Below are 15258 nucleotides of genomic sequence, written 5' to 3' on the forward strand. Positions count from 1 at the left end.
CTCGGTCGTTTGGGCGGGCTGGTGAATGGAGAAGCAGACAAAGCATATTGGTTGCGAAAAGCTTTACTTACGCCGCTAATAGCCGCGACGCAGGTGGTCCGGTCGCTTAAACAACTCCACGAGTTGCTCCAGCTGGCAAGGCTCAGGCCAGCTAATCCATCCACAAATTAAGCCGGCAGGGAAAGGGTACGTCGAAGGATTGCACTCGGCGACGGGGAGAAGAATCAATAGGTGATCAGGCTATCGATCAGCTCAGCCGCGAGCCAGATATCTTTAGAGGCACTCTGCAGCGTGCTCAAAGTTCTCCGACTTGGGCGGAAGTCGCGCAAAATTTTATATGGCCAGCAAACCAATTACTAGCCGCCACGTAGGAATAATTTAGAACTGGCCAATAGCGGAACACAAATTTGCGTGCGAATGACAGGAACTCTCTTGCACCAGGGTTTTCTGTTGCAGCAGAAAACTTTTGCTGTGCAAGAGACTCTCATGTGGCGGGAAAATTCCATTGTGCCGAGGCACTAAAATCATTGGGTTGTGGCAGGATGATCTTCCCCTTATAAAATATGTATTAAAGAAACCTTCAAACCATGCATTGTATTTATTTAATCGATATTGTATGTTTTAGATTTTAAACTTTGGGAACAAAGGCTATGTTGTTTTCTGTGTTTGTAAGTAAATTCAAAATGTATGATTTAGAACTAACATTTCTATTCATTCTTCTTTCAGGACTTCAGTTATCCAGGCCAGTTGCTGATGAAATGACACTGCAGGAGGTTATTGCATCGCTGTATTTTTGAATGAAACCCAAACAGTTATTTTCTGTGGAGTGGGTTAAAGCCCCTAATTACCAGTTTACATGTGTAGGTCACTGCGTTACTGTGTTAGTCATTGTCTCTATGCAGCAATGACGAGCCTGGAAGAAGCAAACAGAGAAGTGAACATGCATTCGTCAGTCAGATATCTTGGCTATTTAGCCAGAATCAATCTATTGGTTGCTATCTGCATGGGCCTTTATGTCAGATGGGAGAAAACTGCAGATGCATTAATACTGGTAATTTTTATCCTCGGACTTTTTGTTCTTGGAATTGCCAGCATACTTTACTATTATTTTTCAATGGAAGCAGCAAGTCTGAGTCTCTCCAATCTTTGGTTTGGTTTTTTGCTCGGCCTCCTCTGCTTTCTTAATAACTCTTCTTTTAAAAAGGATGTGAAAGAAGAAGCAACCAAGTATTTGCTCCTTTCCTCCATTGTTTTAAGGATATTGTGTGCTTTGGTTGAAAGGATTTGCGGCTGTATCCATCATCGACCAACTCTGCTGACAACAGTTGAATCTCTGGAGCTGGTTGGATTTGCAATTGCCAGTACAACTATGCTGGTAGAAAAATCCATGAGTATCATCCTATTGGTTGTGGCTTTAGCCATGTTGATTATTGACTTACGTATGAAGTCTTTCCTGGCAATTCCAAATTTGGCAATTTTTGGAGCCCTTGCTTCTTTGTTGTTTTTTCCTTCACTGGACATTCCTACAAATCCATTTGCCTTGGCATGTTTCTTTAGCTGCCTCATTTCAGACCCTCTTCTTGATGTCTACTTCAGCGGACTTTCAGTTACTGAAAGATGGAAGCCCTATTTGTACCGTGGTAGAATTTGCAGAAGGCTTTCCGTCATTTCTGTTGGAGTCATTGAACTTATCTTTTTCATTCTAGCTGCTTTTAAACTACGTGACTTGAATCTCTGGTACTTTGTAATACCTGGTTTTTCCATTTTCGGAATTTTCTGGATGATTTGCCACATTATTTTTTTAATAACTCTTTGGGGATTTCATACCAAATTAAATGACTGTCACAAAATCTACTATACCCACAGGGCAGAGAACAACTGCCTTGATAGAGTCATGGCTTCTAAAGGAGTACGTCATTTTTGTTTAATTTCAGAGCAATTAGTATTTTTCAGCCTCCTTTCAACTGCTGTTTTGGGTGCAGTGTCATGGCAGGTAAATTTAAATGTATTTGTCTCATTCCCTCTTCTAATATTTGAGAACATTGTTTTTCTAACTCTCAGGATATTTAACAGCGTGCTGTGACCAGGGCATCCAATTGAGAAATTCTGTGCTGAGCAGAAGCTGCCAGCTTCTAAAACAGAATCTTGTAGTGTGTCACTTTGGGCTGTTTGACTGGCTTAGAGAGGCCACTGAATCAATCTAAATGTGCGTGATCAAATTGGCAAAAGGTGCTCCTTCCAGCTCAAAGAAAGAATTAAATACATTCCGATTTTAAATTATTTCAGTGTCTGAAACAACTGGCCATGTGACCAGAATCTTTCAAAGCAAGCATACTTTGCTGCAGCGCCATAATAGATATAAAAACGAATCGATGTACAGGTCTGTGGACATCTCTGTGGGTAATGTTAATGAAAACAAAAAAAGCTAACATGGAAGGGTACATTTTTCAAGAATGTAGCTGTGGGGCTGCTATTAATATCGGGAGAGGTCAAGCAGTCAAATTCTTACAGACTCGTATGAAAATGTGTCCCTTACATTTTATCTTTAAATACATTTGCAAGTGGAAAGGTACATGATGTAATAAAATTAATTCCCAAAAGGACCCACAGTCATCTTTCCCATGTTCAGCTTGTCTTCTTGGATTTTAATGGAGGAGCATGATTTTTCTTTTTCAGTCTGCCAATATATGTTTCTTTAAAAATATTTTGTGAGGCCCCAAACTGAGGCATACTACGTGCTGTTAGTTTCACAGCACTGTGGGATGAATTTAAGGTAGATTTTATCAAAGCAAACCTAAAATGGCAGTAGTATTTTTTTTTTTTTAATATCTTCCACCATCCACAGTGTTCATGTCTGGCAGACCCTGTTGGTAAAAATGCTTGTTTCAAGCTTCCAAATTACTCTGCCACCTACTCAAATAGATCTTGTGATCCTTGACAGCCTGCTGTAAGTGACTCATGAAAAATTCTTGATGGGAAGGGAAACTGACTAATTTCTCTCTACAAGTAAGTTTTTCTCTGTATCAAGCATGTTAGTGGTTAGTAAAGGGAAGATGGCTGGAAGTTTGGTTATTTTCTCTCTGCAGTTCTTCCCCTTGTAAAACACCAGCATATATGACTATGGCTTCTGATTTTGCAGAAAGCAGAGAAAAAGATATAACAAAAAATAAATACACAGAGGAAAAGCAAAATCCAAAAAGGGATTCTTTAAAACATATAAACAGACTTCAGAAAAGAAGAGGCATTAATTCAGTGACAAAGATGGCACAGTAGTTAGTAAGAGAGTAACTAAAACGAAATTATATTAATGGCATTCGTAAGAATGACTTGCATAATTTTTTTCACTGAGAATTATGTGAGGCACAAAGCTTAAAGGTAACCAACTGAAATTTGAATTTCTGCAGTCTGTCATACAATAAACAAGATATTCATTACTGCTAAATAGCACCAGTTCTTGTCCCCCAACTACTATTGAAGTATTTCCTTTTTAAAATTCTGTGGAGCACTAAATGATAAAATACAATGCTGTTCCCATTGGAGGGGGGGGGGGTTATAAAACTGAATCTGAGAAAGCGTTACTGTATTCCTGAAAATTTAATGCAACAATTCTGCCTTTGGGTATTTTAAAATAACTTTGATTCTGAAGACACTTTTTTACTTGTATTCTGTTATGCCTTGAAGGTTTGAGAAAAGCAAGCCGGCTATTCACTTGTGTCATTTCTTTGCTTTTGAGTAGTTTCAGTAGAAAGTATAAGGTCCTTATTCAGTTTGGATCAGATAAGGAGATGCACATCACTTCTTCTAACAGGGTAAAGGCGCATTTCTCTGTTCAGTTGGAGATGGAATAATTGCTGTGTCAAAGTGAAAAACAGTGAAAGGGGAAATACTCTTCCCCTGTGGAAAATCCAGTTCATAATTTGTATCTGTAAATTCGATCAAGGAGAAATTATCAGTCATTTATTTACAGTGAAATTATCAGTCTAAGATCATAAATATAGTTGTCTCTTACTAAAAGTATTTCTACCCTGATATGCAGTAGCTGCTTGATCAATCAGTTATGTACTTGTTTCATCTGCACTTTCACCAGTGATCAAATACTTACTTGTGTCAACTAATTTATGTTATAGCAAGGTCTGATAATCACTTATTACAACTGTCTCAAGAAGTTTGTTATCTTTTCTGCAGTTTTCCAGATTGTTTACATTTTTAGTCATCTAAAAGCAGAAAATTAAACTTGTCAAAGCACACCACTATATTTTTCCCAGGGCATCCATTTTATTTCTAAGCTCCTAAGGAAACTGATTCGCTTTTATTTTTATATATGGAGTTATGTGGCTTAGACTGCAGTTTGGGATTCTTTGCTGAAATACCACCTTTTCATGTGTCTGATATTTCATATGGTTCCATCAGGCTCAGAAGTAATGCAGCAAATGAGCTCCTGTAGCAGATTTTCTCTGGTACATTGTGTCTTTAGCCTGCGTGGTAAATAAAGCTGACATTCAAATATCACAGCAGTTCAGTTAAATAAAATAGTAATCACTGCTAAATATTTAATTAAGGGAATATGTCCTGCAGTTAGCAGCAAAGTATAATTTATGAATCTCAGTATTGTAGAGGCCCATAATTTTGAAATAAAAGGAAAAAATTCCACTTGTTTTCTAAGAATTCCTTGCTTTAGAAAAACAAGAAGTGCTGTCAATATGTATGTTCTTTTTAGTTATTTTTTCAATTTCTGCTTAGGTTCTTCCATCCTTGTTTATTCAAATTTTCCTTAAAATGTATAATATTTTAAAGATTCAAATAATTTAAGCAACTTGCATATAAAAATTAATGATTAGGTGTAGGGTTGTCTTCCAATTACAAAATTGACCTTAAATTATTGTAAGTCTCAGAACATAAACACTGACTGTTCTGTTTGAAATCTGATAAATGTAAGCTAGAAAATTCTTCATGTTTACTCCTAGAACTCTCTTTGTTCCATAGACACTGAAATTTTATAGCATCTGATATAGATGTAGGTTTGTATGTCTGACATTCTACCATTTTGGTCTGTTGTGTAATTAATAGTACTGGTTAAAAACCAGTATTGGAGAGGTGTTGTACAATACTCTGTTGTAGATAATTAGCCTTAGGCTATGAAAGATCTCTTTTGGTTACACAGAGTTATAAAAATGTTCAGTGATGGTGTTTTTAATTAACTGCTAAAGTCTCTGTCTTTCTCGTAGCAGTGTACTCCAGTGTATACTGCATGTATAGTGTATTCCACTTGTACATATTGGTTAACTGCATAATTTGCTTAACTGCATAACATGAAGCAGGTTCTGGGTTTTTTTGTCTATTGCTTACAATGCAGCAAGCATTGTTTATGTATGTATAGAATTTGGCCAAATAGCAGAGTTCAAAAGAGATTAACAACAATTTTGATAAACAGCATACAAGAAGAGGTTGGAAGACTTGGGGCTGTGTTTGTGAGATCAGAAGAAAGTTTATAGAGCATTTGATAAGTCTTCAAATACAAAGAAGGTCTTTATAAAGAGACGGATCAATTATTTTCTTTGTCTGCAAAGAACAGAAGAAGTAGTAATGGGTTTAAACTAGCAAGGGAGATTAGGTTGAATACTAGGAAGAACTTTCTGATTATGAGAGTGGTTTAAATATTGGAATAGAATATCTGGAGAGGTTACTGAATCACTATCATTTTTTTAAAGGGTCTTAAGTGCAAGCTGAACAGCTAGTTGTTTGGCATGGTTTGCATGGTGATGTTCCTAGGCTGAGCAGGGGCTTGGACTAGATGACCTCCTGAGATCCTTTCAGCCCTATTTTGCTATGTTTCTGTATGATTAAGTGCATAAACTGCTTAAGTGCATAGCATCTTTCAACTGCACTGCCTACTTTGTAATTTAATTGTACTAACTGTCCCCAAAACAGTGCAGGGGAAGCAGGCATCCAAAGGCTACTATTAGAAGCCATGAAGGTGAAAGGAGATACAGTTTCATTGCTTTCTTCTATCCTGATACTAAGGGCTTCTAATATTTTAATAGGTGTCTCAAAACTATTAGAAGACTTGAAAATGGTGAGCGTTTCAGAGCTACTAATACCACAGCAGTAACAGCCCTGTGTAGTTAATGAGCCATGTGAACATTAATCTTGGTACAGCCTTTGTACCAGGGGTACAGGGACAGGGGTTATCTTCTTTTGTAGTGAAGTAGGGCAGGGAGGGATTGGCATGCTCCTCTTTGTTGGATTTCTCAAGTGTTTTTTAACAAACTTCCTGTCCTTGCAGTAGCTGGACACTGATAATGCCGTCATATTCCTGTTTTCCCTGCAGCAATATAAAGGGTGCTTTTGATGTTTTTGGCATTATGCCTTGTAGTTGTGCATGAGAGTTGTTTAAGTTTTTAAGAACAGGTTAGACAAGTACTTGTCTAGAGTGGCTCAGATAAGGATAATCCTACCTTGCACAGGGCTAGATCAGGGGATGGAAATGTTTTCCAGCAGCAGGCCAGAATGACCAACCTTACGTTTGAGGCAGATGGGCACTAAACCCTAGCTGCCTCTCACTTCTCCCTCCTGCCTGATCATGGCATGGTGCAGAGAGAGCTTCCCATCTGCTAAGTCCTGGGTTTTCAACAGCAGAGTGTTGTAGTGCTGGGAGAGCTGCCCATTGCTGAATGCTGCAGCTCTGTGGGCTGGATCCAAAGTCTCTGTGGGCCATAGGTTGCCAGTCTCTGGAATAGATGAGCTCCTGAAGTTCCTTTGAGTCCTACTTTTCTATGCTTCTACAATTTCTGTATTTCTGGAATAAATATAGAAGTCCCAAGGCTATGCGCTCAGGCAGAGTATACATCATGTATATTAAGGACCCTGCTACACATTCAAATTAAAGCTGAATGGAAACCAGCTATAGAGTTATTGCACGTTTTCAAGCACTAACTTTATAGGTGGTTGACTCTTTATAGCTGCATAGTTATTTTTATCATGTGATAATTACTTTGCGTGTGGCTGCTCTAAATTTATTGCACTATTAACTAGTTATTTGCATAATATATGTAACATGTAGCAAGGGTCATAATCACAACATGTGTGCAGGATCAAGTCCTAAAGACCAACAAACGTGAAAACAGTAATTATTGTTTTCCCACTTTCAGGCTTTCCTGAGTATCATCCAATCTGGGAGATTTCTAGAAATCCAATACTGGATCATATCAAATTTCTTTTAATAATAGGAAAGTCAGTGTTAGGAGAGGAGTTTAGCTCTGTGTCATCAAAGCAGAAAAGTTCTGATTTATTGTAATCTCTGGAGAATAGACTTTTTTTTTTTTTAAATTTAGGACCTTATATTGGGAATTTCTAGCCCTGAAGTTTGTCCTGAGAATTGTCAATCTCTAAATTTCTGTTTGGTTATTGCATACAGAGTAAAATGAAGTCCAACACACATTCCTCTTAATTCTGCCTTGGAACTGCAAGTAGATCTGAAATTGGATTGGGAATAGTGCAGAATATAGACATATTTACTTTTCATCCCAGTTCAGTGGTAAACTGATATGTGATGCACAGGCTACAGCTTTACAGGTAGCATTTGAAAAGAGTTCCCTGTTATTTGGGAAGCAGGGGCAGAAAGCATATGTTGAAGCTTTTTGGAAAATGTTTTAAGGCTTGGGCTTTCACAAAATCTTACATGCTCAGGTAACTTTACTTGCATTCAGTAGTCTCTCTGGTTTCAGTAGTACTAGCTCATGCAAGAAAAGTTACTCAGCCTGTAAGTGTGTCCAAATTAAGACCTTGGTTATGATCCGGACATTTCTCATGGCACTCACATAAAATGCTGAGGATTTTGCAAATTTCAAGCCATTTGGTAGGCCCTACAGAATCTTCTGTCAGAACTTCTTGAAAGCCTACAACAGACATTGGCAGGCAAGGTTCTTTGGATAAATCCAATATTTTTTATCAGACCAACTAAAGTAGTTGGAAAAATTCTTCCAGCTATTTTAGTTGGTCTGATAAAAGATATCGGATTTACCCAAAGAAATGGCCTGCCTATGTCCTTACAGGGGTGGCCAACCTGCAACTCTGGAGCCACATGCAGCTCTTCAGAAGTTAATATGCATCTCCTTTAGTCTTTGCACAAGCACATGACATGATGCAACAGCTATGGAAGCTGGTCACCATGTGATTGTGCAAAGATTCAAGGGAGCGATCTTCAATGCACAAACTAAGTCTATTCCATCTCGGAGGAAAGGCAGCAAGAGGGCACAGCAGCCCCCCTGGCTCTCCAGGGACCTAGCAGATCTCCTGAGGCTAAAAAGAAAGGCCTACAAAGGATGGAGGATGGGAGTCACCTCCAAGGAGGATTATTCTGCACTGGTCCGGTCCTGTAGGGAGCAGACCAGGAAAGCCAAGGCTGCAACTGAACTCCAGCTAGCTTTGAGCATCAAGGACAATAAGAAGTCCTTTTTCAGATATGTGGGGAGCCGGAGGAAAAGCAGGGGCAACATTGGACCCCTGCTGAGCCAGATGGGGCAACTGACAACTGACGCCCAGGAAAAAGCCAACCTGTTAAATAGGTACTTTGCGTCAGTCTTTCATCAGTCCCATGGGACGCCCATGCCCACTACAGGGCCGGGAAGTCCGGGTGAGGGTGATCCCCTGCCCTCCATTAATGCTGACTTTCTGAAGGAACATCTTGAGAAGCTGGATACCTTCAAGTCAGCAAGTTTATTAAAGAGGCCATCCTTAATGGACTGGCCGACGCCAACATCTTAAGGGATAGCCAGCACGGGTTTGTTGCGGGTAGGTCTTGCTTGACCAATCTCATTTCCTTCTACGACCAGGTGACCTATCACCTGGACAAGGGAGAAGAGATTGATGTCATATATCTTGACTTCAAAAAAGCCTTCGATCTGGTGTCCCATGATCACCTCTTGGTGAAACTGGCCAATTGTCACCTTGGGTCCACCACGATCCACTGGCTGAAAAACTGGCTCCGTGGTCGGACCCAGAGGGTAGTAATCGATGGAAGTCACTCATCGTGGTGTCCTGTGACCAGTGGGGTCCCCCAAGGCTCTGTCCTTGGACCCATACTGTTCAACATCTTCATTAATGATGTGGACACTGGAGTCAGAAGCGGACTGGCCAAGTTCGCCGATGACACCAAACTTTGGGGCAAAGCATCCACACCAGAAGACAGGCAGGTTATCCAGGCTGACCTGGACAGGCTCAGCAAGTGGGCGGACGAGAATCTGATGGTGTTCAACACCGATAAATGCAAGGTTCTTCACCTTGGGAAGAAAAACCCGCAGCATCTTTATAGGCTCAGCAGTGCTATGTTGGCTAGCACTATGGAAGAAAGAGACTTGGGGGTCATCATTGACCACAAGATGAACACGAGCTTGCAATGCGATGCGGCAGCTAGTAAAGCGACCAAAACGCTGGCTTGTATCCATAGATGCTTCTCAAGCAAATCCCGGGACGTCATTCTCCCCCTGTACTCGGCCTTAGTGAGGCCGCAGCTGGAGTACTGTGTCCAGTTTTGGGCTCCACAATTCAAAAAGGATGTGGAGAAGCTTGAGAGAGTTCAGAGAAGAGCCACGCGCATGATCAGAGGTCAGGGAAGCAGACCCTACAATGACAGGCTGAGAGCTCTGGGGCTCTTTAGCCTGAAAAAGCGCAGGCTCAGGGGTGATCTGATGGCCACCTACAAGTTTATCAGGGGTGACCACCAGCATCTGGGGGAACGTTTGTTCATCAGAGCGCCCCAAGGGATGACGAGGTCGAATGGTCACAAACTACTTCAAGATTGTTTCAGGCTTAAGGAAGAATTTCTTTACAGTCCGAGCCCCCAAGGTCTGGAACAGCCTGCCACCGGAGGTGGTTCAAGCGCCTTCATTGAACACCTTCAAGATGAAACTGGATGCTTATCTTGCTGGGATCCTATGAACCCGGCTGACTTCCTGCCCTTTGGGCGGGGGGCTGGACTCGATGATCTTCCGAGGTCCCTTCCAGCCCTGATGTCTATGAAATCTATGAAACTTCTGAAGAGCCGCAGGTTGGCCACCCCTGCCTTAGACCAGCATGGCTGCAACCTATAGCCCTACACCAGACATTGGCAAGTAGTCTGTCAGAAAGGAAGAGTTTTTCAGCATTTTATGAACATTAGAGGTGCACCGATACATAAATCTGATATCGGATCGGTACCAAAATAAAGAAAATTGGCTGTATCGGAAATCCGCCTGAAGTGGCCGATTATTTGGCTGATAAATGCCTGTGTGCACATGCAGATCAGTACCCACCCGGCACAGCCCCAACTCAATTCCTGCCTCCCCCCACATGCCAGAAAGAGCCAGGGCTGCAGCAAAATTTGGGGTGGCTGCAGAAAGAGACTATAAAAGCAATGAATTTTATATTAATCAAAAGAAAATTAAGTTAAGTTCTTCAACGGTAGGAAATCTTTGCATCAGCCAAGGAAGCTAAACTACAGACTTTCACGTCCATGTGAAGAAATCCCACTCCCAAAAGATTTGATAGAAGAATGCTTTAGTAAAGCGTCATATTACTAAGATTTCATTACTTTTACAAGATGTTCCACAAGGGCTTTGCAAGTAATTACTACATATTTTGCCAACTGCAGTTTAGTTTTATTTACAATAATGTAACAAAGTACATTCTGGATACATTATGCTTGTTTTTAAGGATTTACTGAGTTTTGCGAGTTAGTAAATTTAATAACTTAGTGTCTCTTCCATGAGAATTAGCAAGGTTGGAGTGTCTGCATGTGTTTGCGCCCCCTGCAACCACCACTGCAAAATTGTCTTGAAAGATTGAAACAAAACCTGCTTGTACTCCTTTACCTTGATGATGGTAATATAGATAAATATAGATACTTATCCTTTGAAATAAATTACTCTCTTCAGCTAACTTGGTGAGTAGAGCTTTCCAAAGCTAGTCTATACAAGTATTAACATCTATTTTGTTAACATTCTGGCATTAATCTTTATATTTAATAATTACATGCAACTTATGACTTTCCTTCCTACCATTTGTAACTAATAATTTTTTTCTATTTTACAGTTTATTATAATCTTAACCCCTAGCTATTGTAGTGGCGTTGTTTTCTTATTCTCTTATCTGTTTTTTTATTACCATGCTCCTTTTGCGTAGTGGTCTCCCCTGCATATCTTGCCGAATTCCTGCTACTCACTCCAAAATCCAGTCTCTCTCCTTTTTTCTTGTTTCTTCTTCCTCCTGTCCATTTTTCTCTTTCCCACCTTCTCTTTCTCATCTTCATTCTTTGTTTCTCCTTTCCCCCTAACTTGACTTTCACATGTTCTCTGTCTCTGTCTCTAAGCTATCCAGTCTCATTCAAGTTCTTTCTCACTATCAATTATCACCATCCCTAAATCCATGTACTTTCTCCATTCTATGTAATTTATTTTGTAACAACCCCCACTTCCCCAATCTTTCCCAGTCTTGATCCTACCTTTCCCAGACTATCTGCTTATCTTTCCTCATACCCACTCTCTGTCCTTTACCCTTTTCAGGTGCAGCCCATTCCATTTATTCCTTTTAAAGAAACAAGAACAATGAAGAGGGATTTAGTAGCACAGGGGGGACCAACCCATGGTACACATCACAAGTGACATAGGCAGCCTCTGTGTGTGGCACATGCCAGATAAGGGAGGAGACAGACAGCACAGGGCCAGATGGAGCAGAGAGGAGAAAGCAAAGCAGCAGATTAAGCAGGGGAAGAGGTTAATAATGGGACCTGGGGAGGGTTTGGGGCTAATTCATGGCACTCTTGCCAGAAAGGTTGCCCCCACACTGCATTAGCACTTGGTAGAATCGATTCTAGCTGGTATATTGTCGTCGGGCACAAAAGACGTGATGGCAGATCTTGTCGTCTTTGCCACCACCCCAGTCAGAGGTCAGAGTTGAGGATCTGGCAGGGGCCTAAGTTAAGGAATCTTAGTCTCAACCCCAGCAAGAGAAGCAAGAAACAACTGTACATCCTTTGATCTTGTCACAGACTGGTGAGAGCGTGAATTTACTATTTACCTGGACTTTAGGTATGTGGGGTAATGATGGATGGAGTCCAGTGGCTGCTCTGGTGCTACTTTTGTAACACCAGTGGAGCTGATGCTTTGATTTGAATTATGTTTACTCTGTCTATCTTGAATATATAGCAGGCAGCGAAACCAGAAAGTAGAGAAATGCTCCTCCCTGGTCCCTGCAGGTCATACCAGAGATCTGCTTGTTGTGTAAATGTTGCACAGGTCTACAGCATTCTTCTTTCTTGCTTTGCTTCCATGCTCTGGATCAAAGCCACTTCATGCTGAGTTGCACCCAGTGCCAGATGTTCCCTCCAGATCAGACAAGATTCTGTGCGCCCCTCCTAGCTTTCTACATTGACACTGAATGACTTCATATTATTGTTGCACACATCATGGTACTGCCATAAAGGGCAACCCTGCTTTCTAGGCCATCTCAAATTTTGCTATACAAAATATTCTTGAAGATAGTCTCCTCCCATTCTCCTGACATGGGCGATCCATTGCAACCTCTTCCTCTTGATAGTGGTTTCTAAGTGTGTCAGTCCTGTGTGCTCCAGTACCTCTGTGTTTGGTATTCTGTCTTCCCACTTTATTTTCAGGATCTTATGCAGACATCTCCTGTGGAAGCTGTTCAGTCTCTTGATGTGCCTAGCATACATAGTCCACACTTCTGAACCATAAAGCAGGGATAACAGCACACAAGTCTCATAGATCCGCATCTTCACCTTGGCTGATAGCTTGCTGTTATTCCATGCATGTTTATGTAATAGCCTGAAATTCTTAGCTGCTTTTCTGATTCTGTTAATTAGTTGAGTCCGAAGGTCAAGATTCCTGCTAATTGTACAACCTAAGTAGCAAAAAGTGTCAATGACACCAATGTATTTATCTTCCAGAGTGATATCAGGTATTGGTTCTTCCATCCCTTGGTACATGATCGCAGTCTTCTCGAGACTAATTGCCATCCCAAAGTTCTTCCTGCTGATCATAGAACCCAAGTACTATGAACCATCGATAACACTAAGAGATTTATCCTCCAGAGTGATGTCAGGTACTGCTTGTTCCACCCTTTTGGTACATGATCATAGTCTTCTTGAAACTAATTGCCATCCTAAAGCTCTTGCGTGACTCAGAAAATCTGCCCAAGAGATTTTGCAGGGAAGATTCACTGTGGACAACCAAGGCCATGTCATCTGCAAACAGGAAGTCTCTCTGTACCAATTCTTTCACCTTGGTTTTCACTCTAAACCCTGCTATGTTGAGAGAGAATGGCCACTGATAAGCCCCACAGCTGGTTCTTCTCCTGTTTGTTTGAATCCTGAGAGGATACCCCAAAAAATGAGCTCTTGAAGGTTACAGATATACTGCAGGATCAGGCTGCAGGGTTTTATTTGCCCAAACAACTGAAAACATAGAGGAAATGGCTAGAGCCCTTGAGAAAACATAAACCCTTTCTGGATCCACCTATTTGTGCTTGCCATCTGTTTTATTAAAGGTCACAGTCATCATGTCTTTTGGATTTAGTTATGCAGTGCTTCTCCAACTGGCATGTTAACTATTATCTTAATAGAACATATTCCTGTGATTTTTACTGTAACTGTTAAGCTAATTAGACATTATTTTATGTTCTTTCAAATTCCCACAATTTAGACGTACAACAATATCATCAGTTATTTAGTTTGCAACATTGTGATATTTATAGTCTCTTATCAGGCATCTGGGTTTTCCATCTGCCACAGAAAAATGCAGATTTTCTCCTTCAAAGGAGAAAAACATGGAAAACCATGGGTATCCTTTTGCAGGCTGGCAGAGTTCCTGCTTGCAAGGGGCTGCTTAGGGCTGGGAGGAGCAGGACACAGGGGGCACCACATGCATGTGTGCACGCACACACATGCACATGGCCAGCAATACAACCAGGCAGCAGTAGAGAGCAGTTCCCCCAGCTGCCTGTAGTTAATTCTGTGGGGGGGCATAGGTGACTGGTACAGAGTAGAGGGCAGCCATAGGTAATGTGTGTGTGGTGCAGATTGAGGCAGCCATGGTGAGGAAGGGAGGTGGGCAGAGTTGGTGGCTAGGGCTGGGGGCACTGCCCAGCTGGGGCAAAAATGCACAGTTATGGGGCCTGGCTGGGGGAGCAGGCAGTCATGGGCAGCTCATCTGGGGGCTAGCTCTCTACCACTGGATATACTCCTGGGAAGGGAAGCATGGGGGTGGGAGGGTGGGCCTCGTGTCCCGCCCAGACTTGTGCACAGGGTTGGGGAGGATGTGGGCTGCATGCTGTAGGGCTCGGGGCTCCCTGCTTGCTGCCCTCCTCCTGGGGACCTTCATGGCCCAGCCAATGGGACCCTATACAGCAGGACAGAGCAGGGCAGGCTCAATGCTGCTGCCCCCAAGGTGAGATGCCCCCTGCCCACCCATTAGCAGCAGGGGGGGCAAAACTCCATGGCCCTGCCTCCATTGCTGCCAGGTGTACAGAGGGCACCTTGCCATGACAGTACGCCTGGTGCAGTGCTTCCAGTGCCAGTAGCAGCAGCATGAAGCCTCTCTACCCCATTCCACACTCCTGTACCAGGTGCCGCACACTTGCCCATGGAGGCCCCTGGGGAGAGGGTAGGGGCAGAAGGGCAGGGAACCCCAACCACCCAGTGGATAGCCCACATCCTCCCCTTTCCCCCCACAGGCACCACTCAGCTCCACTCTGGCTGTCCTCCCAGGAGGGCAAACAATGGGGCTTCACACTCCACTCTGGCTGCAGCTGCCACTGGATCCCATAGCCCTGGCAACTGGGGTTGTCTTCTGGTAGGGCTCGGAGGTGGGAGGTGTTAGGGGGCTGTGGGGCACCAGCAAGGCTAGGGGCCTGTGAGTCGGGATTATGGGGCAGGAGCTGGGCACTGGCATATCAGGGCTGCTCAGTGCCACAAAGCAGTGGGCAGGGGGGGATGACACAGCTGCAGCTGGACCTGCATCTTTGTGAGTGAAGGGGGCAGGGGGAGCTCTGATTTTTCTGTGATTTAAAAAAAACAAAACAAAATCAAATGCCAATATATAGGTATTTAGAATTTATTTTAATGATTGAAGCACTGGTATGCTTCCAAATTGCTTTAACATTGTCAATATAGCTATATAGCATTGTGTTCAACTGATACATATATATGCCCTGCACTCACCAGCTGCAGCAGTGGTGATTGGAGCCTCTGAGGGCTTGTGGCAGGGC

The 15258-nt window shown here is 42.3% G+C and overlaps 1 protein-coding gene across 2 annotated transcripts in view; it reads left to right on the forward strand.

Annotated features, from left to right (window-relative positions):
• TMEM168 (transmembrane protein 168) overlaps nucleotides 1-15258 on the forward strand; it is a 47138-nt gene that overhangs the window by 15432 nt on the left and 16448 nt on the right. For both annotated transcript variants that reach the window (XM_006015952.3, XM_025208844.1), the window contains exon 2: nucleotides 727-1993. In XM_006015952.3, the coding sequence (XP_006016014.1) occupies nucleotides 857-1993 (1137 nt within the window). In that variant the 5' untranslated portion in view covers nucleotides 727-856. The remainder of the gene's footprint in view (nucleotides 1-726; nucleotides 1994-15258) is intronic.

The sequence above is a fragment of the Alligator sinensis genome, unplaced genomic scaffold (assembly GCF_000455745.1).
Source record: "Alligator sinensis unplaced genomic scaffold, ASM45574v1 scaffold297_1, whole genome shotgun sequence".
Classification (NCBI taxonomy): Eukaryota; Metazoa; Chordata; order Crocodylia; family Alligatoridae; genus Alligator; species Alligator sinensis.